At 34.5% G+C, this 27,291-nt stretch overlaps 2 protein-coding genes across 2 annotated transcripts; both read right to left on the reverse strand.

Annotated features, from left to right (window-relative positions):
* Positions 1 to 1,234: 1,234 nt before the first annotated feature.
* On the reverse strand, positions 1,235 to 9,075 carry LOC141815185 (calcium-dependent protein kinase 2-like). Its single transcript, XM_074703109.1, has 10 exons — positions 8,931 to 9,075; positions 8,806 to 8,861; positions 7,636 to 8,447; positions 3,386 to 3,529; positions 3,141 to 3,293; positions 2,946 to 3,058; positions 2,123 to 2,290; positions 1,902 to 2,029; positions 1,724 to 1,823; positions 1,235 to 1,653 (listed from the first exon to the last, which is right to left on the reverse strand). The coding sequence occupies exons 3-10, from the start codon at positions 8,417 to 8,419 to the stop codon at positions 1,579 to 1,581; spliced, it is 1,665 nt and encodes a 554-aa protein (XP_074559210.1). The 5' UTR covers positions 8,420 to 8,447; positions 8,806 to 8,861; positions 8,931 to 9,075; the 3' UTR covers positions 1,235 to 1,578.
* Positions 9,076 to 10,088: 1,013 nt separating this feature from the next.
* LOC141821259 (protein high chlorophyll fluorescent 107) lies at positions 10,089 to 27,291 on the reverse strand. Its single transcript, XM_074708665.1, has 8 exons — positions 26,751 to 27,291; positions 21,631 to 21,774; positions 19,341 to 19,646; positions 19,182 to 19,241; positions 13,786 to 14,031; positions 12,356 to 12,466; positions 11,439 to 11,615; positions 10,089 to 10,489 (listed from the first exon to the last, which is right to left on the reverse strand). Exons 1-8 carry the CDS (start codon positions 27,264 to 27,266, stop codon positions 10,169 to 10,171), a joined length of 1,881 nt encoding a protein of 626 aa, XP_074564766.1. The 5' UTR covers positions 27,267 to 27,291; the 3' UTR covers positions 10,089 to 10,168.

Below are 27,291 nucleotides of genomic sequence, written 5' to 3' on the forward strand. Positions count from 1 at the left end.
ATTTGCAATAACAAAGCAAAGCTTGCCTATGGTGAATGCCTGCAAATGCTTTTGCTCTAGAGTGCCTGTAGCACCATAGAAGAATTAGTGTTGCCTGGCAACAGAAGATAACTTGTGCTTTTGCAAATTGGCTTTAAGAAAAATTTTGATTCCTTTCCTGCCAAACGATCGAGAAACAAGTTTGGCAGAAATAGCGGAGTGTCGGTTTGTGTAAGTTATCGACGGTAACTTCTATGTTCCTCATTGAATAAGATGATTCATGTTCAATCCTTAATTGCTACTCTGAATTCAGTGGTCATAGCTTTCTCACTGCACTGGCCATTCTGCAAAAACAGTGAGAATAAATCCAACTTCTCTATAACAAGGCACATGATAAATCTAAATAATGTTCCTGGTATGAATAAGCTTCATGGCACCCTGGTTGCACATGGACACACAACAACATACAGACCTATTGTCTCTTTGTCGAAACCAAGAAGCTTTGACTCAGATGATAATTGATTCATGTGCTTAAATTGTATGAACATGTCTTAGAACTTTTATCTCATTTGCAATACCTCATGTATGACCTTTCATGTAGATGTTGCCGTTCTCACTCTTCTTCAGTAAAAGGTGTCCATCCCCCATAGCCCATCTGTGAGAAGGTAACTTTGCAGTTGGTCACGACGGGGGAAAGCATGTCCATTGCCCCCACTTCAGCAAGTTTGCTCCGTTGTAATCAACTCAACTATGTCTCAGGGGTAGATAGCCAAGTGTCGTTGTCCTCACTCACATCAATGCTTCGTAACATTAATCTATAGTGCAATGGTAAGAAGTGGGATGAGTTTCCTAGGTAATAAAGCTTCAAATCTCACTCAAGACATTAAACCCGAAGAGTTTGAAAATTTTATGATGTTAGGATGTCCGCCAAGACTATATGCGTTTTTCAATTTACTCTGATGGTCGGTGAAAAATTTTTATAAGATCAAATTAGTCACCTCTAAGATTAATCAGATCATAAAATTGAATATCTGAATTATTAAAAATATATATATATGAATTGTATTTTTCCAACATGTAAATAGACCCTAAATAATAAATCATGTTTCTATTATGAATAGACTTCACAACCCTTTCATCTTCAATTGTATAAATATTATATCTCTTCTGAATGTTAGTCATTTTATTTTATTTTTATTTTTATTTTTATTTAGACTCTTATCTCTTCCGCAACATGATCAGAATGAAATCTCTATAAAAATGAAACAAGAATTCCATATAATTTAAAAACATTTTACAATACTCCAACCATACAAGAGTCATAGTACACAGATCAGTGGCATTGTATGGCTTGACAATTATTAAAGCATACAATAATTTTATCTGCATACACTTTATAAACCTCTTCTAACAAAGCAGTCTCAAGTGCAATCTTCAAACTATTGCACAAATACAAAGTGCGAAAGTTTTCGTCTAGACGACTGATTTGGATGTGATTTTGTTTCCATCAATGACAATGTTTGAACTCATTCTTTCCTCAATTATGCAAGGTTGACCTGTGAACAACAGATCATGATCGATTCGATGATTGTTGACAACCTAAAAGAGCTTCCCTTGCTGCTGAATTCCACTCCTCATCATTGCACAGAACTCTTCGTAGTTGATTCTTCCATCCTGCACGAAAGGAACCATCATTTGTGTGTAATATAATCTAAATCATTATGTAAAGGAAAGGAGGATTTACATTGTCACTGTCAACTTCCAATATAATTTCTTTAATGGTTGCAAGGTCGCCCATTCCATGCTCCTGCATGGCTGATTCCAACTCATCTCTAGTGATAAACCTGTTAATCAACAACAAGAGCAGATGGTGAGCTGTTAATAGTTCTAATAAGGACTAGGAAGGAACATAAGACTCTCACCCACTGCCGTCTTTATCGAAATACTGAAAAGCTCTATACAAATGCTCATCTCTTTCTAGTTTGTGTCTATGCATTGTTGCGGTTATGAACTCAATATAATCAATAGAACCATTTCCATCCACATCAGCCTGAATGAAATCCACAAATTAAGACGAACAGATGTATTGAAAAAAAGGCAAATGGTAACTTGAAATTTGCATGTGAATTTAGTATTGTCTTACAGCATCCATGAGTTGCTGGACTTCAGCTTCAGATAGCTTAGAACCAAGCCGAGCTAACCCACTTTTCAGTTCTTCATATGTTATAGTGCCACTGTTATCAGTGTCCATATTTGTAAACATTTGTTTCAGCCCTTTGATCTCTTCTTCAGAAAGACTTTCAGCTATGACCTAAAATTGTTTAAGCTTGCATCAATACTCAAAATTGAAACTTCGGCATTTTACTGAATCGTGAGAGTAATTACACCATTTGAAAATTCAAAAGTTTGATATTTTTCGAACCAGGAAGTGCTAGGAACTCATTGGTGGTGTTGGTTAGTAAAGCATCGTTGTCCTAAGTCTTATAATGAGCTTGTGATAAATTTTATTAAGCCTTTGTAAGTTCAAAAATTCATTGCTCTCAATTTACACTATTGAATATAAACACAGATACATTAAGGAGGCTTTCAGGGGTACCTTGATTTTTGTTTGAAGTGATTCGGAGTTCTCTAAGTGCATTAGTCAATTTCGTCCGAAATTGACTAATGGCTTAGAGAACTTCGAATCACTTCAAATCAAAATCAATGTACTTCTGGATGGCTCCTTAATGTATCTATCCCTTTATATCTGAATTCAATAACGTAAATTGAGAGTGGTGAATTTTTGAATGAGTAGAGTAAAAATTTAAATGTGGAAAGAAGGGCGAGGGGTATAACGGGAATGTGATACATGTTTTTGGAATTATAAAAGTTGGGTACGTGAAATTAATAATTCTGAAACTTACTCACACGGTTTAGTAAAATGCCGTTAAAACTTTAATTTGACAAGTATTTCTTTAATGACCAACCTTTAATGCCAACTTCTTGAGCTTGTTCATTGCTCTGAATTGCTTCATCCTTGTGAGAACTGCACTGTCAATAGGTTTATCTGATGCCTCTCCTTCTCTGAGCCATGGATGTTCTGAAAAATCAATAACAACATTTACGAATACTGATAAATAATGGCTGTAGATCAGTGAATTATAAATAACAAACAAACACACCAAGGATTTCTGCTGCAGTTATTCTTTTCTTAGGGTCCTGTGTCAGCATTCTCCTCACAAGATCTTTAGCCCTGTATGATATTGATGGCCAAGGGTCACTTTCAAAGTCAATATGCCCTCGTAGGATGGTAGCAAATATTGCCTTATCAGTTTCTGCAATTCAGCAAAAAGACAATAGACAAACTTAACAGAGATGAAATGAAAATGCTTGGAAATTGTCAGACATCCTCACATTATGCACTTACCAGCCCAAAATGGTGGTACACCACTCAGAAGAATATATAATATAACTCCGGCGCTCCAAATATCTGCCTCTTTGCCATAGCTACGCTTTAGAACTTCAGGAGCAACATAGTATGCACTTCCCACTATGTCCCTCAATGTTTTCCCTAGAGAAAATCAAAGATATTTCACAGTATAACCATCAGGCTATTCTACTAAAGCTGATTTAAACCTAGAAATATGCCAAATATCACAACTGTACGAATCCAACATGAAAGTAAATGAAAACTGTTTAGGAGTTTAAACTGATGGCCTTCTCACAAAAAGTTAGATATAAGATAGCAAAATAGTAGGTTGGTGGCATCTGCACCATTAATGGACCTTTAACATAGCACACTTTTTTTGGTTCATCACATTTTCTCCAATCCTAGATTCATGACATTTGTTCCACTGAAAGGACCAATCAAGTCTTCCCCTATGGACTAATAAAGTGCACATTTCTTTTGAAAGATAGTAAAGCTATGGTCCAATACTGTCTTGCTCTCTTTGCTATGAAGCTATCTTTCCTACAGGGAAACCCAACTAAAGAGTTTTTTTCCTACTCCCATGTGGACTTTGACTTTGACTAAACCAAGCATCTATAGAATCCCATTAGATATTTATACATATTTTAGAAGTTTTCCTTCATCTATTTTCTCAGCAAAGATGCACAATTTGTCACTATCATGAATATGTTTGGTCTATCTTTTGATAACCCACTTGTGTCTCTCATCGATTGATATCCCAACAATATGAACTTTGCACTTGTTGCCTACTAAGAAAGTAATACCTATAAACATTTGAAACTCATGTTAGCATTTACTTTTCCAGCATTTAGGTCGGAGACCATGGATTAGCCTTCTCTTTGTTCACAGCCTGCACTACATTACACCCCAATAGTCTGGATAAATACTAAAAGCATCATCAACAAATGAGTAGTCAAATAAGTCTTTTGTACTTCACACTATCATTCCAAATCTGACTGACCATATCTAAGTGGCATCAACAGATCAATTTCAGATATATATTCATCAACAAATGATTTCTCTCAGTGATGTTCTATTTGAATTGTGCATAATTTTTTTACAATTTATAAAAATTTGTTCGTTTATCAATTCTTTTTTTCTTTGTTATTGTCAAACTCTGAATATTTTGATTTATAACTCATGGCTATTCATTACATGCCTCCTACATGAATAATCCTTCAGTCAGGCATGTGGAAATCTCTTACAGAATTGCTGTTCATAATGAAAAAAAAAAAGAGATAATAAGGAGAAATAAAGGAGGCATTGATTATGATGATGAAGAAAGTTAAGATCCATGTTGTTGATCTCAGACAGTGGCCTAATGATGATGATGATGATGACAACAATGATACGAGGGCAAAGATGTTGGCAATGAGGAGAACAAGGAATATGAGGAGGATGTAACATGATTACGACTAATAGTCTCCAAATAGTTACGACTAACATGTTTAAGTACTTTATTGATAATGTTGATGATGACAACTCTTTGGGATTGATTGAGTACTTTATAAGGTTCATTACAAATTCCTGAAGGGAACAAAGTAAATGTGGCTGGCAAAAGAAGATTCAGAAAGAAAAATTGCATCTGCAGAAGATGTATAATGAAGAGAAGCTAAGATCTCATATGGGTTCAATGTACCCTTATCTTCAACGAATAACCCAACCTTCAATGCAGGCTGAAGTAAATGGTTATGGCTATTGACTGCAGTTAATGCGAATACTAATTCACTCTTCTTATCAATGAGTATTAGTGACTTCTTGGTTCATCATGTATTGCTCTAGGTTTGGATACACTAACATTCTCTTTTCTTCAGAGAAATTTGGGGTAATATAGTTCTTATGCAGAGGCCAATCTATCCAACTTTTCAACATCAAAAGAATCATGTTCTTGAAAAACAACACCTCCAAATCTAGAAAACAAATCAGATCCAGAGATTATTCACAAGGACAAATACTTTTATGTATACCTCTTCAGGTACATATATTTATCTATTTCAAACTCTATTCTTGTAAGATGATACTCATTAGCTAAAAATCCCAAGTGCTATATCAAAGGCACACTGGGAGTGTAAATAACAATAGCCATATACATATGAAATGACCACAATAGAATCCCATCATTGGTTTCTATTTGTAATATTTCTGTTCTTCGCAATTGAGGACCAATTATATTTAATTGAACAAATTCTAAATAATTGGTGGGTGGCACTAATAAATTATTTGGTGTTTATCTTCTCCTGGATTCAGAAACAGTTGCCACTATTCAACCACAGAAAGAAGGATATTATGTGTATGTTAGCCTAATTAGAAAACTCATGACATAGAATGATTGAACGCTTATGTAGTTCATAAAAGGAAATTCCTTGGTCTTAAACTATTAAGAGTCTTAGAAAGCAGAAACTGGATTAATAATTCTGTCTGTAGTCATCCCATCAGCACTTGTAAGCATCATAGTTTCAATCAAGGCAAAAATCAAAAGAACACTCTTATTATTGTTTTTATCAAAGAGCATCCCTTTTTCAAAAATAAGTCAAAACAATGCTCAAGCATATTCCTCATCTCAAAATTGCTCTTATTCTAGTGTTGTTGTAGCAACTACGGCGTAGTTGTTACAATATGTTAAAGTAACCCGACTCAACTTAATCAAAATTACTACACATAAAGCATTATTATATCAAAATACTCTTTACAAACTAAGTTAAAATTGCTTAAACTTGATCAAAATCACTTCGACTTGGTCAAGAACAATTCAAAACTGTTGTAGCAGCCAAGGTTCAAAATTTCGAACCAAGCCGGAGTTTCAAATTTTGACTGGAATAATACTATTTTGGTACTATATCAGTGTTTCAATGTATTGGTAGAAAATTAGATAGAGAAGAAGAAAGGAGATGATCAAGTAAAATTAAAAGATAACACATCATATTCTTATCCCATACAAAAGATAAAAAAATAATAATAATCATTATTTCATTCATCTTGACATATTTTATAGTATGTCAAGAGGTTTCGAAGGTTAATATAACATGATACTATTCAACATAATTAACACAACAACATAGGATTGATCATCTATATCAAATAGTTTTGAGTTTCAATAATTTATCAAAACAACATGTTTTGACCGTGCCACTTGACACGATACGAGATTTCAAACCATGATAGCAACTATAACAATGTGACAACTATGACATAACTACTATGTCATAACTACTTCAATAATTTTAAAGAACTTTGACTAAGTTAAAATTATTTTGATTAAATTTAAATAATTTTGACCAAATTGATAAAGAGTAATGCTTTATGTATAGTAATTTTGATTAAATTGGAATAATTTTGCTCTATGTTGTAGCAGCTACTTTAACACATTGTAGCAGTTACACTGTTGCTACGGTGTAACTGCTACAACAATGTTGGAATAAGTATATTCTGGGGATGCAAAATATGCTAAGGCGTTGTTTTGACCTTTTTTTTTTTCAAAAAAGGGTGTTCTTTTGACGAAAACAAAATAAGAGTCACTCTTTTGATTTTTGCCCTTGAATTAATAACTTCAAGTGTGACTGCTCCCTCTTACATCTCTTAATTCAAGAATATAAAGACAACTGCAGCCCACATTTTATATAATTATTATACTAAACTTACAGTGAACCATTTTGTCTAAAATTAATTAAGATGACATCAATTTCTACTTTATTTTTTAGTTTATGTCCATTATTCATTTAATTGACATAGTTCTTGTTAGGGATCTTGAACTGTAGCCATTATGATAGTTTCTTCCCTAGAAGTATGATGATAAAAAATTCAACAGACCAATTACAAGAATGCTGAGAAAGTGAGCTGATTAGTAGAGATATCTTTTGAGCATCCATACCATGAATGCAATGGTAGTTGTGAACAATAATAAACCAGTAAATGTTCTAATGTTTATTGTGTAACAGAAAGAATTCCAATATCACCATGGAATAGTTCTATACAGCTCAACTTTTAATCTACTAGATAATCTGTTTAACATAAATTTTGAACTTCAAGTATGTATAAGCTTAAACAACAAGAAGCTGAACATATGATTGAACTACAAGATGTGGGCTAAACAAGGAAGTTGTTATTGATGATGACAAACAGAAAACATAAAGTAAGAATTAATAAACCATCCCATTGGCATTACTTGCAATTTTGCTATTTATGCAACAATAAAGAATGGTGAAGATTACCTTCCTCAATGAAAACTGAAAGCCCAAAATCAGTAGCCTTTAGCATTGCATTTTCATCCTTTGTAGCCATCAAGAAGTTCTCTGGCTTAAGATCCCTATGCATCACCCCCATGAAATGGCAAATACTCACCACATTGACAATTGCCCTACAGATAGTTGCCGCAGCCCGCTCAGAGTACTGCCCTTTAGCGATGATCCTGTCAAATAGCTCCCCTCCTGAGCACAGCTCCATGACAAGGTTCACTGAATCTCTATCCTCATATGCCCCCTTGAACGCCACTATATTTGTCTGCCCTGTAAGGTGCTGCATAATCTCTATCTCCCTCTTGATGTCCTCCCGGTCACCCTTATTGGATAGCTTCCTCTTGGAGATGGACTTGCAGGCAAATTGGAGGCCAGTGGCTTTCTCGGTGCAGAGGTATGTAACACCGAATTGGCCACGCCCGAGCTCCTTCCCTAGCATGTAGAAGGTCCTGACATCCATAAAGGGCTTTCCAAGGATGGTGTCATGGGCAATCAAAGGGGGCTTCAACGTGGGAAGGGGAGTGTGTTGGGTCACCGCCAGTTGGGGGGGATGTGATTGCTGTTGCAGCTGATGGGGGTGGCTGCTGTGTTGGGTCCGTGGAGGTTCTCCTGAAAAAGCCACGGCATTCTGCTTTGGTTCTTGTTGCTGCTGAGGTTGATAGGACGGTGGTGTTGACTTTTGGTGCGAGTGACCATTGGTTCTTACACCACCAACACCATGTGGTGATGAGTCAATTTTTTTGCTGAAACACTTACCCATCTATCTCAAGATCTCAACAGCAGTTTATCTGTCAAAGAAAAAGAAAATCAGGGCTAATACATATTCTCTCTCTAATTCAGAAAATACTTCTCACAGATTCAGACAACTGGAAGTATACTTGTGAGTTCAAGAAAGAAACAACAGTTAAAGCTAGTTTCAGATTCTGGAACCAATCAATTGCCAATGAAGACTCCTGCACACTTGAGGAACTCACCATCCTGTGACCAAATCTAGTGGAAAGCTACTACTTAGCTACTAAATAAGATGCGCAAAAGGTCTACAATTAGGGTTAGCTCCAAGCAAGGCCTTCCAAGATTCAACCAATAAACAGCAAGATTTTAGATTCAGGAGCAGAAAATGATGGATCAGAAGAAAAAGGAGATCACCTGTTGTCAAAAATCCCCTTTTGACCTTGACAGCAAGATCAGATGCCAAAGCCACCCTGCAAGATGATCATAGTTGACTTATGAATCGAGTTTGAAGTGATACATCGGAGAGAGGGGGCACAAACCGGCTAGACGAACTGCGGCCAGATTAGTCTGAGGGGGCAGGCAGGCTTCTCCGAGGCGCAAACAGAGGAAGAAGGAAATCCTTAAATGGAGAGGAAGGGAGCTGGCTGCCTGATGAATCGTGGCAGCCACTCCTTGCGAAGAAGGATGTTTGAAGTAACCCTTTTCTTGTTATATATCTCCAAGTTACATACAAACTTGGCATGAAATTAAAAAGGCCCTCTTTTTTATCCATATCGAAAAAATATCCCTCTTTTAAAATTTATGAACAAGAGCATCTCACCCTCTATCGAATATATTCAAAATATTTAGTCGAGCAATACTCTTTTTCATCGTGATCAATTGTAGTTTTTCGATTTACCTCCTCATAGATATTCATATGACTAACTGTGTGAGACCACTAAAGTGACGGATTTCACCTTTTGCAGAAGATTATATTCAAAATATTTATTTATTGTGAATAATATTTTACATATCAAATTACGAATAGAGGGTTGTTTTAATAATTTTTAAAAGAGCAAGGACCCTTTTAACATTATGGATAAAAAAGAATAATATTGTTTGATTTGTTCAAAGTGATAATGCGCAAGGGTTACAAAACACTTTGGTTGTTAATATTTGGAAGGAAGGGCTCACTTTTAGTTTTCTTTATTAGAATTTGGCCTTCGTCATTTAACTAAAACTGAATAAAAAGGGGACAGAGATGCAAGTGTCGATAGAGATAGCATTACAACTAACCACATAAGATTTTATTTTACTCTCTCCTCTCTTTTCTATCTCTAATTTAAAATTCAAATTTTGACCTTTACCATTGCACCCTACTTATAAGGCTACAAATTAAAAAATTTAAAGCCACAAGAAATTTTATATGACTTTGCTTTAGAGTTGCGTTAGCCTAAAACCACTTCCATGGTAAAGCTTCTATTAACATGCTTCTTAAATTTTCTATTATTATCGTGTGAAATACGGCGTAGTTGGAATCAAACCACAGATGTCTGAATGACAACCCGGATGTCCTACCACAACATCATTGCCCCGGGTACATGAAATTTAGATTGTAATCACATAAAACAGTGGTAAATAAAATCTATCGTGCTTCTAATAATAAAAATGACAGAATACGAAACCGACTTGTTTACTACCACCAAGATCAAAAAATATGATCCTCAACGACCATCACTAAGAAATATCGAAAGCTAAGCTCCAGGCAGAACAAGAACAGGTTCTTTTCTTTCCTCATTTAGCAGCTCTCTATCACCGTTCCCAAATTTGATACGTTGAGAGATAATTTATCTCTCACAAACACATCCAAATTGAAATCACTCTCGTACGGGCTTGTATTCTCTTCGCACTCTGATCCATTATCTGTGAGAGTTGGGTTCCTCAAAAATTCATTGGAGCTGTTATTTAAAGCAGTTGTTTCCAAGCTTCTTAGAATCTTCTGCTCCTTTAACTCAAAGCTCCCGTCCAAATTTAACAGTCGCTTTAGGCTATCAAGAGCCGGATCGATGATGTCGGTGAAGCCCATAACCCATGAAGCATCATCGACTACTTCGGTCCGCTGTTGGAATAGCAAAATTGTTAATACACAGTCGGCATTGGATAGGTGCTGAGAAAAGCATTATACCAACAATCAAAGAATGCCAAGAAACTTTGCATTTATGCAAGTATATATATAAAAGGACCGGAGTTCGAATTCTAATAGGGATAAATATTCTAACGGTCAGCTTCTAAATGTGCATAAGTTATGTTCCGGATTTACTCAGTAGATGAACTAAGGAGGAAGACCATCTACCTCAAGGATTAATCGGGCGAAGTCTGAACACTTAAATTATCAACCAAAAAAAAGTACACAAAACTTTTTTTTTTAACTCCTAATCAGCAAATCAGGACATTTAGAGTTTGGCCTATAATTAAAATCCCTAATGAGGACATTTAGAGGATTGTCGTAGATTACCCAAAACCAGTTAGCAAGGTACTATTTAAAAAACATCAGGCAACATGGAAATAAGTTATAACAGAGTCTAGTAATTGTAAATTTTTAGAGGCTTTAAAATTTCTAGAACCATTAGAGTATTTTGACTCGGCGTACATATTTATTTGAAGCTTGATGTAAAACGAATTAGGCAGACATCGTAGTAATTATTTTGTGATGAAGCTTATGAGCCTATATGGTTTAATGAAAAATTCTAGGGTATTGAAGTTGTTGACTCTCAAGGGCAGGGGCACTAAAAGCACAAAGTTGTTAACAACATCGAACACTAGTGAGCTTGACTCACCAACTTTCAAGAACAGAGCCCGTGAATAATTATAAATAATCTTATTTATTAGAAATATAAGACTGCAAATTTTCATAATTTTAAATACTTTGATATATCATTTGTCCAATGTGATCAAAAGATATGAGTAAAATAATTTTGATAACAAACAAAATGAAATAGAACATAAATGTAACAACAAATTTCAGTAAAATATGAATAGACATCCCAATTAGAATAGCATTGACTCACCTGTTGATAATATAGATTACGGATTTCTTCAGCCCGAACAGGATTACCTCGTCGCTCCTCCAATGATGCCAATGTCATCCATGTAATATAACTTTGAGAATTTATTTCAAGTGAAGATCCAAACAATCTTCTTGCCACTGATAGGTTTCCTATCCTTTGTTCCAAGACACCCCATGCCTGCAAAGTTACACTAACAGAATTTTTCAAAATATCAAGAAATAAAGATATAACTTAAGCGAGATATTGTCGTCCCTAAAAAAACTCAGTAAGTTCACCAACAAATGCCAGTATGCAACTAGCTACCAAGAATTCATATTCAGTTGTTAAACCATAGATTTCCATCTAATTGGCAAACAATGAGAAAATAAGAGTGGTGATTACTTGTACCTAGGATATATTTTTTGGATTCTTTACACAATTGAAGTGTTAAATATTAGAGAACTTATATATTTTGACATATTAATAAGCTTGTTTAAGTAGTGATGAAACCTTAATCACTTGCTTTCTTTGCAAATAGATACCATTTTCATTCAATCTTACTAAGCCAAAGATCTTAGAATAAATTGCCAAGGTTATTCAGTTATGTGCACTGAAAAGGTCCACATGAGCCATTTCCTTAGCGAAGTAATCTTATATCATACAACAACGATAATCTTTGGTTTGCAGGATAGTTGGTTATAGGCCAGAAAGCAATGTATTAATGCCACATTTGCTAGTAATAATAATATTGTTCGTTCATAAAATTACATTTAAACCTGTATTAGAAACAAGTAAAAGCTGTATTTACTAGCAAAGAACATTGACAAGCACAACATCGAGAGCAACCTACCAGATTCAAGAAAATAGAGACACCTATTAATAGCTAGAATGTGTATATTGGATTCAGGAAAAAAAAATATTAATGATATGGTTTCTACCTGCAGGCAACGAGCAGCACTTTCAGAAGTTGAATCAATTGATAAAGCTCTTTGATAAAGCTCCTTGGCAGTGCTAATATTTCCCTCTTTCCACTCCATCCAGCCCCATGCCTAAAAAAGAAATATAACTTATTGGTACTATTGGCAGTTAAGAATGACATTTTAACAACAGTTTTACGATTTGCAATTTTCTCAATATCCCATAATTGAAATCAAAATGCCCTCTGCACATGCAGATCTACTGTAAAATAGCAAGGATGTTAATGTGCTCAGCAGCATCGATACAGATTTTCTTAGAGTAGAGTGAAAAAGAAAATGTCACATACTGGTGTAGGAGCTCATCACGTGAACACATTCACATAAACATCCTTGACAGGTGGCCTCTCGTATGCAAGCAGAAAGCACAAGTTCCTTATATGCATTTATTATGGCAAGATCTATGAGCTAATTCTGTCTTTTCGGGTAATTATGCAACCTCCCTGTTTTATCTGATGTAGCACAAAGAACAACTCACCTCACCAAAAGAGGGAAAATATTATTACTCGAAAGCTAATTCAATACAAAGGATAATAACCTCTTTTATAGGAGGCAGGTAATGAGCCTATCTTCGTTAAAAAATTGAGTTAGTTGCCTAAAACTTTAACAAATTCCCAAATAAATGAGACAACCTTTAAAAATATAACTGATCTCTCAAATAAATCTAAACAACCTTTTTAAAGAAACTCTAATTACATCATCTCCCCCACCAAGAAGAACTCGACTTTTCTATGATGGGGAAGGAGAGAGTTTAGAGAAAAAAGATGGGAGCAAAGAGAGAAAAGCATTCACCCAAAGAACATTATTGGCATCACTCTTTCTCACAAAGAGAGTGAATTTAATTGCAGCTGCAGATGGAGAATACATAAGTATGTCAGAACATGGATAGAAGAATAAATACAAAGTAGACTTTTAGAGTAAGTTATATTATAGTATTTAGAAAAAGAAAAAAAAAACAGAGCAGTATGGAAAATATTAGGACTGGCAAATATTAGACAAACTCTCAACGTGAATTGCAGATGCAAGTGAAGGGAGGACAAAAAAAAAAAGAGCAGGTCTGACAAACATTAGTAACTCTCAGAAACATGAACTATAGCAAAAAACATGACAGGAATATGATGGTTGTTGGCATGACTCACTCGGTTGTTGACATGATTCATCTGTTTATCTAATTACCTAACTCACAAATCATTTGAACTAGTTCTTTACGTTATAAACATTTGTAGAAAGATATTTTACAAACATTAACCAATTTCATATCTTCACAAAAACATTAGTTTTATTCCATTGTATAAGATTAATTACTGACATGTAGCTACTAAATAATCTCTGTGAGTAAGTTTCATCAAACAGATACTTGACTGCTATCTAAGCATAGAATGGGACAATCTTACCACCCAGACAGGTTGGTGCCTTGGGTCAAGTGCAGATGCTTTTCTGAACAACGCACGAGCAAGGTTGGCGGATGAATGCTTATATTCTAGCAAGGCTAAGGATTGAAGGATAACAGGATCCCTTGGGTTTACAGCATGGCCAATCTTCAGAAGCTTCCTTCCTCTATCAATGTTGCCTTGATTAACCTCAAACAGCGCCCAGATATGCCATGCAAACCTGTTCTTGGGACTGGCCTGTATAGCTTCCTGTAAATCAGCCAAAATGGATCAATGTAACCAAAGCCTATCCACTTGTGTAAAATTCTTAGCCAAGAAGGCTGAATGCATGAGAAATAACAAAAATTCTAGTGGATAAGCATAACTATCAATATTAAACAGAATCAAAATATCTAGCAGTTATTCATAATCCAAGCCGCTAGTTGGAGATTTGCACCACTAGAAGAGATTGGGATAAAAAAAACTACTTGTGAGGAGGTATCAATTCCTCCATGTTAATAGTTAAATTTTTATTTAAAACAGTTCTTAAGCGAAGAAGATGAGTATTTGAATGACTTTTTCATGTAGTATGCATTGATGGGGTGGATGTGCTGCAACATCAGAATCCAATCTCAGAGAAAAATCTCACAAAGAGAAAAAGTTCATTAAAAAAAAAAACGTACATGAAGGGTGAAAATCCCCTTTTATAAAAAAAGGCTCTTCCTAAACACACTAAGTGACCAGATCTTATCCCTTATCCCATTAACTAGGGTCGGATATATGGATCCTCCTACATTATTAAGTTTTATCCCCTACTATATCATCATCTAAATTTAAATAAATTTTATCCAATTTTATCGTTGCTAACTATATCTTCTTTAGTTTACCTCTTTCTCATTTAATATGTGTACTTGTTATAGTTTCATATCGCCTAACTCAAACATTTATTGATCGTTTAAGTTCGTACCATCTTAAACGTGTCTCTTAGAGTTTTCCCTCAGCAGACGCAATATAATATTTTTATTTCTTATCATATCCATCCTCGTATGTCCATACATCAATTTTAATATCCTCATCTATGTGATTCTCATCTTCTACTAATGTACTCAAGTCATAGCCCAATATTAGGTAACTTTATAATAAGTAGTAAAATTTAACAACCTTGTAAAACAATTATAACCTAAAATTTTAAACAAACTCTCTTGTCTATTGCATTATTCTCCCATATCAAGAAGAATCAACCTTGGCAAATAACTCGATCCATGATAGAACAACCTCATATTAGAATAACTACAATAATAAGACTCAGAATAATATGAAAATATATAATTAAGCCTAGACAAAATTTTTAATCATGACTGACACAGAATCCCTGTTGACCATTCCCTTATTGATTGTTGACATCATAGTTAAGCACGTAGTGATAAGCAAATATATTGTACGAACTAATGTTCGAATCCCTGCCAACTATCCACTCTTCCATGAGCGCATTAGATATATAGAAGGCCTTGTCTGGTTATAATTTCCTGATTTTTTTTTATTTCCAAACAAAGCATCAAAAGTGTTGCTTCAATTGGCACCAATGAAACTTACTGTTCCACAGGTTTACTGAACTTAACATTATGTTTTTTTGGCACAAGCATTCTGTAGCAAACCTATGTCAATTGGATCATTAGCATACCAGTGCTGTCTCATTTAATTAATATCACTGGTAAAATACCAAGCAGCAATCTCCTCCAACTGCATCTCACAAGGTTGATCAGTAAAAAAAGTAAATGAGATCACAAAGTCAGCAGATCATAGGCAAGGTCAGGATATCAGCAAAGGCAAGTTGGTTTGTGGGACAGGAGTTTGGAGTCAAGGAGTGACGCTTTACAATTTAGAAATATTATTATTTTACACTTTGAAAAGAATTGTTTACATTTATTTGGAAATTGTAAAGAGTTTTTTGGAATAGCCAAATCATATTTTTACAAAGAAATGCCCACATTATGGGTCTATAAAAGAGTTATGATTTCTTGTATTGATTTATCTTTTAATTAATAATATGTTCACATTCAATGAGTTGAATTGTTCATATTGTCCACTTTAGACCTAAGTCCTCATGATTTTATTTTTGAGCTTTTATTCAAAAAGTCACATACCAATGGAGATACCTTCTATCTTATAAACTCATGATCTTTTTCATGTATTTCCAATGTGGGACTTTAATTGTATCCCAACAATCCTCTTCTTAAACAAACGACCACTGAGAGCTCCCTATCATTATCCTCATGGTCCGAGCCTAACCCCCTACCATTATCCCCATGGTCCGAGCCTTCTCTACCTCCTTCGTTTTTTCCCGAGGGTCCCCACATGACTCCACATAGACCATGACTCTGATACCAATTGTTAAAACCGATAGAAACAACATATCTCCACAATGGTATGATATTATCCACTTTGGGTTTAAACCCTCATGGTTTTGTTTTGGATTCTACCAAAAAGATCTCATACAAATAGAGATATCTCCCATCTTATAAACCCATGATTTTTTTTCATGTATTTCCAATGTGGGACTTTGATTGTATCCCAACAATCCTCCCCTCAATGGTTTTTTTGGATCTACCCAAAAGACCTCATACCAATGGAGATATCTTCCATCTTATAAACTCATGATCTTTTCCGTGTATTTCCAATGTGGGACATTGATTGTATTTACCAATTATCCCCATGGTCCGAGCGGACCTCTTTCATTTTTTCCTGAGGGTCCCCACATAACTCCACATAGACCATGACTCTAATATCTATTGTTACAACCAATAGAATCAACATATCTCCACAATGGTATGATGATCTTTTGGGTAGAACCCAAAAACAAAACTATGAGGGCTTAGGTCCAAAGTGGACAATATCATACTAGTGTGGAGATGTGGATCCCATTAGGTCTAACAAATTCAGTTTTAATTCTCCGACATCCCCAACAATTTGCAAAACTCTCCCATATGCAACTGCTCATGAGCACCCACCACGAGATTTTTGACCAGTTCTCCCAAATCCTTGATTCTTTTTGCCACTGGATTGAGCAAGGGTCGATTCTCGGGGGTCTCATTACCCTGGAAGTAAGTCCTTCCTCCTATGGGCCTACTGCATACCTGATTTACTTCTTACAGATGGCTATGGAGTCGGCTATGTGAGGCGCTCGGAGTCAGTGTATGACCTTTTACAGGATTGATTCTCTTTGCCATTGTCAATCCTCACAACCATCAACCCACAAATGTTGCCCTATCTCCTAGTACCAACCTTGAACCAACATCCAAGCAGCAACAAAGTCTATATTGCACCACTTCAATGTATACCATTGTCATTCATATGCTAATCATCACCAAGCAATCACCTCCAACCAAGAGATGAAGGGCTTTCTCCTATTGTCATATGCATTCTCACTTCCACCTCCCCCAAACCACAACATCTCCGCACCACAAGAAGCAATGACGATTGCATCACACCCAAGTGTGACCACTGCATCACACACAAGCACCACCATCACATCCAATGTTGTTGTTCCCGCATCATGGCTCATATCAGTTACTAAATGCCGATTTTGCAAATTGACGCTATGTGATAACTCATGTCTGAGAGTGAAGGTTGAATCCCAACTTAGGATCTAATTTGATTTAATCTCATTAAAAAATCATAGATTAATCCACATATTCAAAAAATATATATATCAACTCCCTTACATCCTCACTCAGAGTAGATTTTTACGATGAGATTGGGCTCATTCAAATACTATGTGGTGCACACTTTGCAACAGAGAGGCTCACCTCAACTTGGTAAACTCAATTATCTTATTGAAAATACGTTTATTCTAATTTAGCTAGTTTAGTTAATTTTTGTAGTTTAGTACTATTATAAGAACCACCTAAACATGACTTTTCTCTCAATCCTAATTATGAGATCAATACTATTATCCTATATCCTTTAAGTTCTCACTGCTTGTTTTCTTAATTTAATATGCTACTTAATTTTAATCTTCAATACTTGTCAAACCTTCATATTGATCATAAGAAGACATTCCACTATTAGACAACTAGATACTAGGTAAAAGTTGAACTTAAAACTCTTCGATACAAAGTGGATGACCTAAAACCATTTAAGGAATATGCTACCAGTGTTATCAACACATTAGCAAAGGATAAGGGTTTTGAGCTAGCAGCCCATGTGTTCACCTAGACACTACACGCATTGTGATCATTATTCTATTACTCTACTCTGTAAGAAGAAGATTGTTCTTATTGACACTAATATCAACTTAAGTCTGTACACAAATCAAATAGTACTGACCGGATCAACCTTGAAGTCAACCTTGAAGCGACTAGTTTCAATGGTTAGTTAAACTCAAATGTATTTCTCAATCAGTTTAATTGGTACAGCATAACCGAGAAAGAATGAGAGCAACTTGCAAATAAATTATTTGGCGAAGAAGTAATATCAAGATATTCAAGATCACTATGTCGCAATAGGGCCAAGCCCATTAGACATTGGATAGAAAAGAAATGAAGGTTAACGGAAAAGTACATTTTGACACACTTCAAAAATCAATAGGACATCATAGGGATGAACCTAAAACAATCATCACCACGTGTAATTGAATATGAAACAAGTTTGAGGTCTTGCATATACATTACAACCATACACTAGGCACCGGGTAAATCCTTATCCACTTCATCAATGGACAATGGTAAGTTAAGTTGTTCCCAACTTCAATAGAAGAGACCTGCTACGACCAAGCTCCTCAGCCAATAATTCACCTCTTTATACAGTGTCACTGAAAGTGTGAAAACCAACCAATTTGAATCTTCTTTAAACTATTATCCGGTGAGCAAAACTAGCTGATGGACCTCTAGGAGAGGTAACAACCCTAACTTAGCCATTCAATACTATCACTCTAGTATACAATACTTGTCGTGTTAAGCACTAGCATTAAAAATATTCTCATTTGAGTTAGAACCTAGGCATGGCCCTACAAATGAGGTAGCCTACCTTCTAACTCCAAGATGATGGGGAGGTCAAACCTTTAGATGAACCATAAGAGACACTGGAAATGTGAGAAACAAACTATAGTACTTTATGCAGTGTGCTACCTCCTATCTACACCTACATCAAATTATTCATAGAAATGCACTAGCACTTTCACACTTATGCAACCGATTCATGCTTAATGTTAAATTTTGAGAGTATTTCCTTTCTCTTTTTCCTTCCACCTCCTATTTTTCGAACACATTAATTGATAGCCAAAGTCTGACTGTATCACTCATGTAAGTCCCCTTGTTTTGTCCTCAAGTTTTTCATATACAAGATAAGTTGCACGCCCTGAAAAAGGATAGGATTGATGGAGTACGTTAAGACCACAAGAATAATCTGGTAAAAAATGTCACCTCAAAAAGCTTTCTAGCTGTGTAGTTATTCTGTTGTTGCATTTCTACCTGCGCCCATGCCTGATTCAAGAGGAACATGGGAATTGATGAATTCTTATCCGTGAGAAATAATAGTTGAGAGTAAAAAATAAGTTTTATAGATGAAAAAGCAAGTCTTACAAGCCAACTTGCACAGCTTTTAGGGTTGCATTTGGTAGCTTGCTGGAACAAGTACCTAGCCCTCTTAAACCTTTTTCCTTTTGCTTCAAGGATTGCAAGACTTTGGTAAATGTACTCATTTCCCCCACAGTATTTAAGTCCTTTTGCAAGAAGATTTCTTGCCTTTTTTATATTTCCTTGCTGTATTTCTAGTACTGCCCATCCATGCCAAGCTGCAACATGCTTCTTGTCAGCTACTGTAGCAGCATCAAAAAGCTCCCTGGCCCTACGGATATTTCCAGCCTTACTTTCAAGCATAGCCCAACACTGTTCAAACAAAAAGGTGTGATCATCCCAGCTATGCATACTGCTCAGCATGAATTGCACAACAATTGATCACTGTCAAAAAGATGCTAAATAAGTAAGACACTATACCTGCATGTTGATGTAATATTAAAGATAAAATAAGCTTTGATAAACTACATGTCCTTTGAACTCTCAAAATGTCTAAGCAAATTCATGATATAATCCCTACAAGTGATAATTAAGCAACAACAACAACAACAACAAAATTCAAACCTTTTATATGGGATCGACTATATGGATCCTCCTATACCATTGGGCTCAATCCCTTATTATATCATCATCTATATCTAAATGAATTTTATTTTATTTTATCGTTGCAAAGCAAGTTTTTTTGTTTCTCTCTTCCTCGATTAATGTACGTATTTGTAGTGATCTCATGTCTACTAACTAGGGTATTTATTGGTAGCCTTAGTACATGTTTATATCATCTTAAACATGTCTCTTGAAACTTTCCTTTAATAGGTGCAAGCTCAACTTTCTCTTTAATATTCTCATTTATTTTTATATTCATCCTTGTATGTCGGCACATCTACCTTAACATCCTCATCTTTGCAACTCTCATTTTTTGCTCGTATACTTGCTTCATAGCCTAACATTTAACTTCATATAACATAGCAGATCTAACTCTTATTTTGTAGAACATCCCTTTAAACTTTAACCTTACGATCAAAATATATATATATATATAATACCCTCCTCCATTTCAATCATCCTACTTCTATCTTATATAAAACATCTCTATCAACCCCTCCATCCTTTTACAAAAATGATCCTAGATATTTAAATTTTTCAATTACAAATAACTCGTCATCTCCGATCTTAACAATTATATTGCTACGTCTATAACTACTAAACTTAAATTTCTGTCTTTACTCTATTAAGTCTAAAACCTTTAACTTTCAGTGCCTCCTACCAAGATTTAAGTTTAACATTTACTACTTTACAAATCTCATTGACCAAAACAATGTTATTTACAAACAACATTCACTATGGTAATTTATCTTAGATGTGTCTAATGAGTACATCCATGATAAAAAGATATGAAATCTTTGATGTAACTCTATTTTTATAGAAAATACTTCTGTTAATCCACCTAGAGTATTTACTCTTGTCATAACAAGTGTCAATCAAGCAACTTTACATAAAAATCATATAGGCTACCTAAGTTTTGGTTTAGGAACACTCACCTAAGTAGTAGTTCCTAAACGATTTTCTTTGATTCATGTGGTTAGGAGTAGATATACCACAAAATGAATGACAAAAGACCCTTTGAATCACATGAAAATAGAAGGATTAAGTCATGGTTTCGCAACATGTAGCTTTTAATCCAAATGAATATAATCTGTCAAACAAATCTGGGTACACAAAGATTCAGAGTAAACAACATTCCCATGACTTTTTTGTAATACTATATAAGTAAAAAAATCATAGTAATAATAATAACTTAAACTTGTGTAATACTATTAGAGAAATATATGAGTATCAAATACCAACAGTTTGCTTCAAAAATGCATTGCGTGTGATTTCACATTATGACATAACACACAACAAGAACTGCGTCAGCAGGGAATATAAGTCTGTTGAGGTTGAAATAAAATGGCAGGATGGTCATGTTCTGCCATAACTGTAAAAGCAACCAGGGAATACCAACACAATCCATATTGATTGCAGCTACAATTATTGTTTAACAAGTGGATATGCTGCCAGTGTCTGAGACCAATTACTATACTGTTTCATGTACTTCTTAAATTTGTAGAGAGTGAAAATGTCCCTTCTTGTGACATTATAGAAGATAAATAACAAGGTTTGCACATGCAAATACTATATAGTTCCAGTGCCACTTTCCTAGCAGTCAAACAATATGCAATAAAATACATGTATCTCACCCCAAAGAGTTGCTGATGTAGAGTAAAAATACTAAAGATAGAAAATATATGTAAATGACCTGCCAAATATAAGAATTTTCTCCTTGTGTAGCTTGACAACCTCTCTCATATACTGATTTAGCTTCTGCAAAGTTCGATTGCTTGGAAAAGAGCTTTCCAAGGGCCACATAAGCCCGCCCATCTTCAGGCCAAAATGAAATGCACTGAATTCAAATGAAATAGTATGAATATAATACAAAATAATAATGAAACAAAACTCCTTGAATCATAATTCATAACCATCTTAGAAAAATTTATTACTTAACCATGCTTTGTGTATATATTCCTATAGTTTTGCAGAAGAAAATTCAATAAATAAATCTACCAATACTGTTTCAACACTGTATAGCTTAAGAAGGGAAGAAACAACCACAACCAATAAATGGAATATAGTACAGTTATCAGAGCTACTTACAATATGCAGGGTATTTATCTCTATTTCATGATTAGTTCATAAAATAAAGATCAGTTTCTTCAAAATATAAGTATAAAATGGGTCATCCAATGTCCTCCATAAATAAATTTATTGTTCACCATAGCTGACTCATAAACATCCTGCTACTTTCTTAACATATCATGGATGTTTCCATAGACATATTTGACCTGGCAGACAACAATTCAGTAACACAAAAACATAAATAGTTTTCAACGACTCATGATCTTTCTAACCATATATACTGACTTACTGAAGATTATTGGATAGATTGCTAGTACCAAAATCTATTTAATGTGATATGTAGCTTCAATAACCTTCTTCATATTTCTCTTTGTATTTTTAGCCACGTTACTGCTGTGACAATTTTCTTTCCTGGTGTATATTTGCTTTAGCAAAAGCTAAAATTGACTTCTCAAGGTCAGCCCCATTATTAGTTGCCTAGTTACCAGAAATATGAAAACCCTCAATAAAATAACATTGTTAAAAGAAAAGGTAAGTTGGACAACATTAAAAGCAAGGGTTTGGGGTCCACTATATAAGCAAGTACTTTTTGTAGAGTTTACTCTTCTACTTTTGCTTCCATCTCTGGTTCCCTGCAAGAGTTCAGTTTGGTTCAAACAACTTTTAACTCAACAACTTTTTTCGACCTCAAGCCTCAAGGTTCTCTCTGGCTTCTATTATTTTATGATCTTCTTGACCAGAGCTTTGTTTCTTTAGCCACAAGAAGACCTTCTTGTCAGTCTTCTTTGTTTAACTTAATTGCCCCTAATCACAAGAATAGGGCCTTTTTCTCTCCCCCTACAGCTTGTCTACCAACTATCTTAAATACTTAGTTTACAGTGTTCACTTCCCTCATTTAAATATGAAGATCTAGGTCATGGTGATTTCTGCCTCAGTTAGTTTTCACTCAATTAGTGACATCATTTATTATCTTCCAAGAAGAGTGTTCTTCCATAGGTGTAGGACTATCCATTGCCTCTTTTGCCATGACCTCCACATCTGTTTTGCTCAGTGCTATTACAACATCTCCCCAAAAGGTTATAGGAACAACAATGATGACATTCTCATCTCTATTAAGTTTGTGGTAGGAAATTCCTTTTCATATCTCATCCCTATTGGATAATCAACTCTAATGGGGCTTGGCTGATGCTTTCATTGTCTTTCCTTGATTTGATTCCAAGGGACACTAATTAATCTCTTTTTGTAAATATCACACATTTTAAATATTTGATTAACTTGGACAAGCTCATTTCCCAGAAATTTTGTCAGCCAGTGTTAGGTGTTTTTTATCTTTACAATCATGATAGTGTTCTGTATACTTTCAAAGATGGACCACACCAAAAGTGGAGAGCCTCATTAAGTATATTGAATTAAGGTAAGCATCATGAAATGTTTCAGTGAATTCTCGAAACGTGAAACATACTGGATTGTGAATCATCAGAACCAATTAAAAATATAAATAAATTTATCTTATTTTTTACATCTTAAGTTATATATATATATATATATATAGTGTTCTATTTTATATATTAATTTATTAATGAAGTAAACATGATATCCGTTAAATATAAAAGATATATAGGTCCCTATCTCATATTGATTACAATGTATAAATTATTCTAGTCCACCTTAGATGTGATAAACTTTGTCACCATGCAGTGAGATTCTTCTTTTACAGCATTTTTGTCTCATCAATATCATTATTGTCTGAACCATCTCCCTGGCCTCTCTACTTCTACCAAACAAAAAAATTATAACAAATGTTGTTTTGGTACCATTTGACTACCCATGTATCATAAAGTTAAAATAATTACAACAAATGTTCATAATTATAACAATAACAAAATTAAAATTAAAAAAAACTCCTATTGATAAAAAATCACAAGAATATCTAATTTTAACAAAAATACTAAATAAATAGAATAAATATCTCCATATAGGACTAGTATTTAAAACTTTTGAATAACTATTAAACTAACATAATAAAATTTTCATCTCAAGTTTGTTATGCTTATAAATATGAACATTAATAAAACTAAGAGTTCAAATATAATTTTAAAAATTATCTAACAAATTTCTAAAGGGTCAAGGGTAATTCATTATATTTTAAAGTTACTTAAAGGTTTTCAATTATTTTTAAATATATTTAAAAGTATAATTTTAAAATTATCTTAAAAAATTCTAAAGAGTCAAAGAAAATTTTAAAAATTATTCATCATATTTTAAAGTTATTTAAGGGTTTCTAATTATTTTTAAATATATTTAAAACTTTATAAATTTTTAAAGTTTATTTAAAATATTTAAAATTATATTTTGGAAATTATATATTTTGGGAATTTATTTAAAACATTTAAAATTATATTTTTTTAATTCTTAATAGATTAAAACTTTTATAATTATTTACTAATATTTCAAATTATTTCAAAATTTTAAAATCATTTTTTAAAATTAAAATTATTTTCTTAATCTAAAATTAATTTTAAGTTTGATAAATTATGATTCAAATTCATATGAACATGAAGTAATTGAGGATTATCTGAAATTGACTACATCTAATGTTTTTAAATATTCCAATTCAAATATTTTTATTTTTATTTTACTTATTCGGCCTTTTTTACTAAAAAAATAACAAAATTTTAAATATATTTATTAAAATTATATTAATTAATTAATAATTTATATAACATATATATATATATATATATTTATAGAGTTATAGCTTATATTTTTATATATAATTTATATAATATACAATAAATATTCTAGTTTATATATTTATATATAATTTATATAATATATGTTAATTATATTGTTATTATAAGAATAATATAATATAATATAACATTGTTACGAATTCATATAACAATTATAATTAATTATATCAGCGTTACGAGTCTATATCACTTCTAATATATATATTGTCATGATATATATTAATTATTTAAATTACTTTATATGAACTATATGTGTGTGTGTATGAATTTAATATAATGGTTTTGATTAAAATTGTTACGTTAAAATCTTTTTTCATAGCCAAATCCCTGGACTGGAACGTCAAACGGCTCTAGATTCGGGGGTTTCCGCTATAGCCGAACATGAGGGAAAGATCATTTATACTGATCCTCACAAGATTATTTTTGCAAGTAATGGAGACACTACTACAAGTAACGGAGACACTACTATAAGTATTCCATTAGTTATCTGTCAACGTTCCAACAAAAATACTTGTATGCATCAAAAACCTCAGGTTTCGCGAGGTAAATGCATTAAAAAGGGACAAATTTTAGCGGACGGTGCGGCTACAGTTGGTGGGGAACTCACTTTAGGAAAAAACGTATTAGTAGCTTATATTCTCACGATTTCCATCGTGATTTCTCCCCCTCCCCGAGTTATCGCGGTCGTGATTTGTTGCTACTTTGTTCTCCACTCCTCTAATGACATCTTATAAACCTTACCTATGCGCATCGCTTTGAGCAAAAGAATCGGTGTCCTTGTCGTTGCTATTCCTTCTCATCGATCAACGTTCAATGTATGTTGCTAACTGCCTAGGTAAGTTCTCAAACATTTCATAGCCTTGATCCTCTCTTGTGATCAACAAAAGAAATCGACCAATAGCGAGCACGCAATGGTCAGCATAGGATTCTCGTATGATTGTAAAAGTCAACCTTTGTTGCTATTGGCACATCCGTGCTAGTGGAGTATCAATGTCAATCTAGTGCCGAAATAGTAAAAAGTACCCATTTCAAGTAGCGCGGATCGAAACCAAAATTCATGTTATATACCTTGAATGTTTGTATTATTACACATTAAATTGGTTAATTCTAAATTTTAATGGTTAATTGTTTCTGAACTAAATCAGTTAAGGGCTACTGGGGATTCTATTTGAGTCTGCTAGGGAGTTATTAGGGTCTTCAATTAAGGGTTTGAGGTTGGGTCAATTTGGGCTTGAATTGGGTTTAAATTGAGATTGAATTGAGCTCGAATCAGGAGAATAAGTAGATTGCATATTGATTTGTCAAGTATCTTTACTAAAACCAACACAATGAGGGAGACCATTAACGATATAAAATACCCCGACCATACTCCACTAATAGTGGAGTGTCACTTGGACATAGGCAACCTAGAACTGCCAAAGGTGGTGTATGTTCAACAGTAATAGGCCCAGTGAGTTGTAAATTCGGCACAGAGTAAGAAGGGCATAATAGATCAATGATGCTAGGGTAAGCTACTGTCAGCTATTCAGCACATGTCCTTGACAATTGACAAAGGTGACTAACTTATGTCACTTGAAAGCCTATAAGTACCAATCTCCACAAACAGAGAAAAAAAAAGTTAAAGACTTCAGAATCAGTGATCCACCTACTTTGGTAAGCCATGGAACACTTTGGCAGCCAACCTCTGGTGATTCAGAGTTTCCAACACTCTTGATTCTTCGCTCTATCTTAAACTTCTTTTGGGTTAGATCCATTTAATTGTGATCATAATTTAGCTACAAAAATGGCAAGAAAATGTCTATAACCAAAGTTCATGATTATGCAATTTAATTTTCTTCCTATACTAGGACTGGATCAAAAAGCCAGAAATGATGAATATGCCAAGTAATCCAAGTCAACATAATGGTTCTTTTATATTAAATATACTAAACTTGTGGAAAATCTAAGGACAACTACTTCTTACAAGAATAAGGAGCGGAATACGCTTTACCTTAAGGAGAATCTCCTCAGCTTCTTTGAACTTGTACTTCCTAGTGAGGACTTTGGCACGGTATAGACCTAGTTCCAAGTTAATGCCGAGCGGCCTCTTCTCACCAGCTACGACTCTCTCGGGTTCGAACATCATCATCTTTTTGGCAAACTCCGACAGCCCCCTATCGATCTTAGAAACAGAAGGTGTTTCTTCATCTCCCCCGCTCCTCTCCTCGATCTCCGCCAGAGAACCCACTCCTGCTGAATCCTCGAAGTCATCCTTCACGGGGCGGCGGACGACGAGGAGTCCCTCCCGGGCATCGTCGAGATCTTCATCGACGCCCACCTGGGCATGGTCGAGCTTGTGCTGGAGGGGGGCAGGGAAGGAGTTCCTGGATCTGACGGGAGGGAGGAGGGATCGAAGGGAGGGAGCGGCGATGAGAGAGAGGGAGACGAGATTGGAGTTGAAGTTGGAGGTTGGGGAGGATGGCGAAGGGAGCAGAGGGAACTGAGCTTTGGGGGAGCAGAGGTGCATTTTCTATCCGATCCTTGCTTTCCGC

This window comes from Curcuma longa, chromosome 2 (genome assembly GCF_044706935.1).
Source record: "Curcuma longa cultivar G26 ecotype Majalengka, Jawa Barat chromosome 2, ITB_CL_G26_1.1, whole genome shotgun sequence".
Lineage (NCBI taxonomy): Eukaryota > Viridiplantae > Streptophyta > Magnoliopsida > Zingiberales > Zingiberaceae > Curcuma > Curcuma longa.